The following is a 2,830-nucleotide window of genomic DNA, read 5'->3' on the forward strand; positions in this document are numbered from 1 at the left end:
TCACCCCACCCATAGCTGCCGCCGGCAAGATGCTGCTGGGGGACATTAAAGCTCGTGGGAAGAGCTCTGTGCCTCCCCCAAGCCCTGCGCCTTCCTCCTCCTCTTCCTCGCTGCAGCTCACCTGGAGGCCACCAGCCACAAGGACACCCAGGTGCCACCAAGAGAATGCCAGCACTGTTCCCAGGAGCAGAGGATGACTTTGCCATGGGGGGGGAGGGGGGTTATATTTGGGCAGCAGAGCCCGAGCCCTCCCCAGAGAGCAGGATTTAGGATTGAGCCCAGCTGTGCTGCAGCCGCCCCACAGCTGAGCCAGCCCCAGGCTTGGGCCACATCTGCTTGGGGGGGGGGGGGGGTAGGCTGGAGGGAATTAATCCAGGGAGTGGAGGCATTTCAGCTCCAAGCATCCCCCCCATCACCTCCTGAGGGACCAGGACAGATGTGGGGCACCTCCAGCTTCCCCCCATGGAATAGCACAGCACTGAGCAGCTTTAATCAGAAGCAGCTGCATCCCATGAGCATCCCTTCCTTTTGGGGGGGGGGGGGGGGAAGAATGTCACACAGCCCCCCCACCTCAGAGCAGCATCCCCAGAATACCTCAGCAGGGAGATGCAGCAGCACTGCTCAGAGTTGAGGCAGAAGACCCAAAAAAGCCCCCCCCCCCCCCCCCCCCCCGGGGCCCGCAAAGGTCGGGGGGGGGGGGGGGGGGGGGGGGGGGGCACCTCCACAGCTTCCATATCAGATAAGGAGAGCAGCACCCAAAATAGCTGGCAGACACCTCTGCTGGGAGACGGCAGCCGGGGGTTAATTCCTCCCATACCTGAGCTGACATTTCAAAGCTATTAAACAATTAATGAGATTCCTACCGTAACCCTAGAAGTTAGGATCCTGTGGCAGCGGGGTTTGGCCAAGGAGGGGATTGGGGGGGGTAAGAAGGGGGGGGGGTAAAAGCACAGGCACTGAGACAAGGTTTATTACATAAAAACGGTAACTTTTATAAAAAGTTTATAAAGCAAGTACAAGGCATGTCCGCAGAAATTCACCTTCCTGCACAAAAGGTACAAACGTTATACTCTAGTATAGAGCTCCACAATACACGAGGCCGTGGCCCCAGAGTTTGGTTCGCGTCTGAGGACCCCTCCCCACAAAAACCGCCCTCAACCCCCCCTTCCCTATCCACCCCCCTCCCCCCCACCCCCCATTAAACACCTTTACAAAGGACTCGCTTCACTATAATCCAAAAATATACAGACAACCGCATCTTCACCAGTCTATCGAAGAAAGTGTCTCGTTTTTATCAGCGGGTTGGAAAACAAAAAAAATAATAATAAAAGTCCTAAAGAAAACGGGGGGCTGAGGGGGGAGAAAAAGTCCTAAAAGAAAGCCGGGATTTTTGGGGAGCGCCGCTCCATGAAGTCGCTCCGGTTGGGGTTCAGCAGCCGCATCTCTCCCGATTTCTGGATATTGTCGGGTATTGAAGGCACCCCCGAGGTGAGGGGAGGTGGGTGCAGCCCCATAGCACAGCACGGGGGGGTCCGCAGCCCCAGAGCCCGCCACGAGGGGGGGGGGGGGGGGGGGGGGTGGTGGGGATGGGGGCCGCAGCCGCCCCGGCGCCGTGCAGGAAGCGGCTCGTTACCTCCGGGAACCGACAGTCGGTGCGTGTTTGCTAATTGGCACTGGGAAAGAAGAAAAGAGCGATTATAGAGAGAATTGGGCAACTGGGGAGGAGGGGGGGGGAAGCGGTGCGGGTTCGGGGTACGGCGGTGCCAAAGGGGGAATCGGTGCGGGGTGGGTTTGGGGTACAGCGGTGCCAAAGGGGGGAGGAGTTGGGAGGAGCGGTACGGGATGGGTTTGGGGTACGGGGGTACCAAAGGGGTGCGGGTAGTTTTGGGGTACGGCGGTGTCGTGCTGAGGGTTTTGGGGTTCCCAGGATGGAGGTGGCACTCACCTGATGGAGGAGGCGTTAGTGACACAAACTTCTCTCGTCTTTGGAGCACAGCTCGGAGGCCAGCTCGGCTGCCTGCAGAAAGCGGGCACAGGGTCAGGGCTGTGGCAGCACCCAGAGAGCCCCTTCCTATCCGAGCCCCCCCTCAACCCACTCCCCCATAGGGAAAAAACACCCCCATACCTTCAGGGACAGCAGGGTGGCCTCCGAGGAGTGGTCTCGCCCCTTGGCCCCCTCTTCCAGCACGATCTGCAGGTCGAAGATATAATCGATGACGTGCTGGAGGATTTCCACCTGGCTCAGCTTGGTGCCCTGCGGGATGCCCGGCACCAACTCCCTCAATTTGGAGTAGCAGTCGTTCATATCGTACAGCAGATTCATGGGTTCCTCCAACGCCGGGCTCTTGTTGTTGCTGCTGCGAGCGATGGCCAAACTTTGCTCCGAGAGGCAGCAAACGGCCTCGTAACAGCTCCTGACCGACCGCACCGGGCTGATGGCTTTCATGGTGTGGGGATGTTGAGTCCGATGGGGCAGAGCGTGGGACCACCGAGTATTTCTTCACCCCTCGGATCTCCGCTCCCGGCTCCTCCGACCCCCTCTTGCTCCGAGCACCCGAACCTCGCTGCCGCACTGGGGGTGGGACGGCCCGGCGCGGCCGTCTATATGGGCAGCCCATTGGCCACGCCCCTATTGTATGCAAATAACGACAAGTCACTCCCCCTTATATGCAAACGACCAGCCAAGCCCCACCCATTCATGTAAATGAAGCAAAAGGAACTCCGCTCCCCCCTCCCCCCCCTCCCCGATGACCCTTGGTGGCCCCGTGGGGACAAGGGGACACAGCCGCGCTGATCCCATCCCACCCCACGGCATCACCCCAACCCCCCC

At 59.9% G+C, this 2,830-nt stretch overlaps 1 protein-coding gene across 1 annotated transcript; it reads right to left on the minus strand.

Annotated features, from left to right (window-relative positions):
* Positions 1–1,566: 1,566 nt before the first annotated feature.
* On the minus strand, positions 1,567–2,596 carry ID3 (inhibitor of DNA binding 3, HLH protein). Its single transcript, XM_042892725.1, has 3 exons — positions 2,126–2,596; positions 1,946–2,017; positions 1,567–1,673 (listed from the first exon to the last, which is right to left on the minus strand). The coding sequence occupies exons 1-2, from the start codon at positions 2,444–2,446 to the stop codon at positions 1,961–1,963; spliced, it is 378 nt and encodes a 125-aa protein (XP_042748659.1). The 5' UTR covers positions 2,447–2,596; the 3' UTR covers positions 1,567–1,673; positions 1,946–1,960.
* Positions 2,597–2,830: the final 234 nt, after the last annotated feature.

Source organism: Lagopus leucura, unplaced genomic scaffold (assembly GCF_019238085.1).
Source record: "Lagopus leucura isolate 7727_CA_CO unplaced genomic scaffold, USGS_WTPT01 34149-0_obj-0_obj, whole genome shotgun sequence".
NCBI classification, from domain to species: Eukaryota; Metazoa; Chordata; class Aves; order Galliformes; family Phasianidae; genus Lagopus; species Lagopus leucura.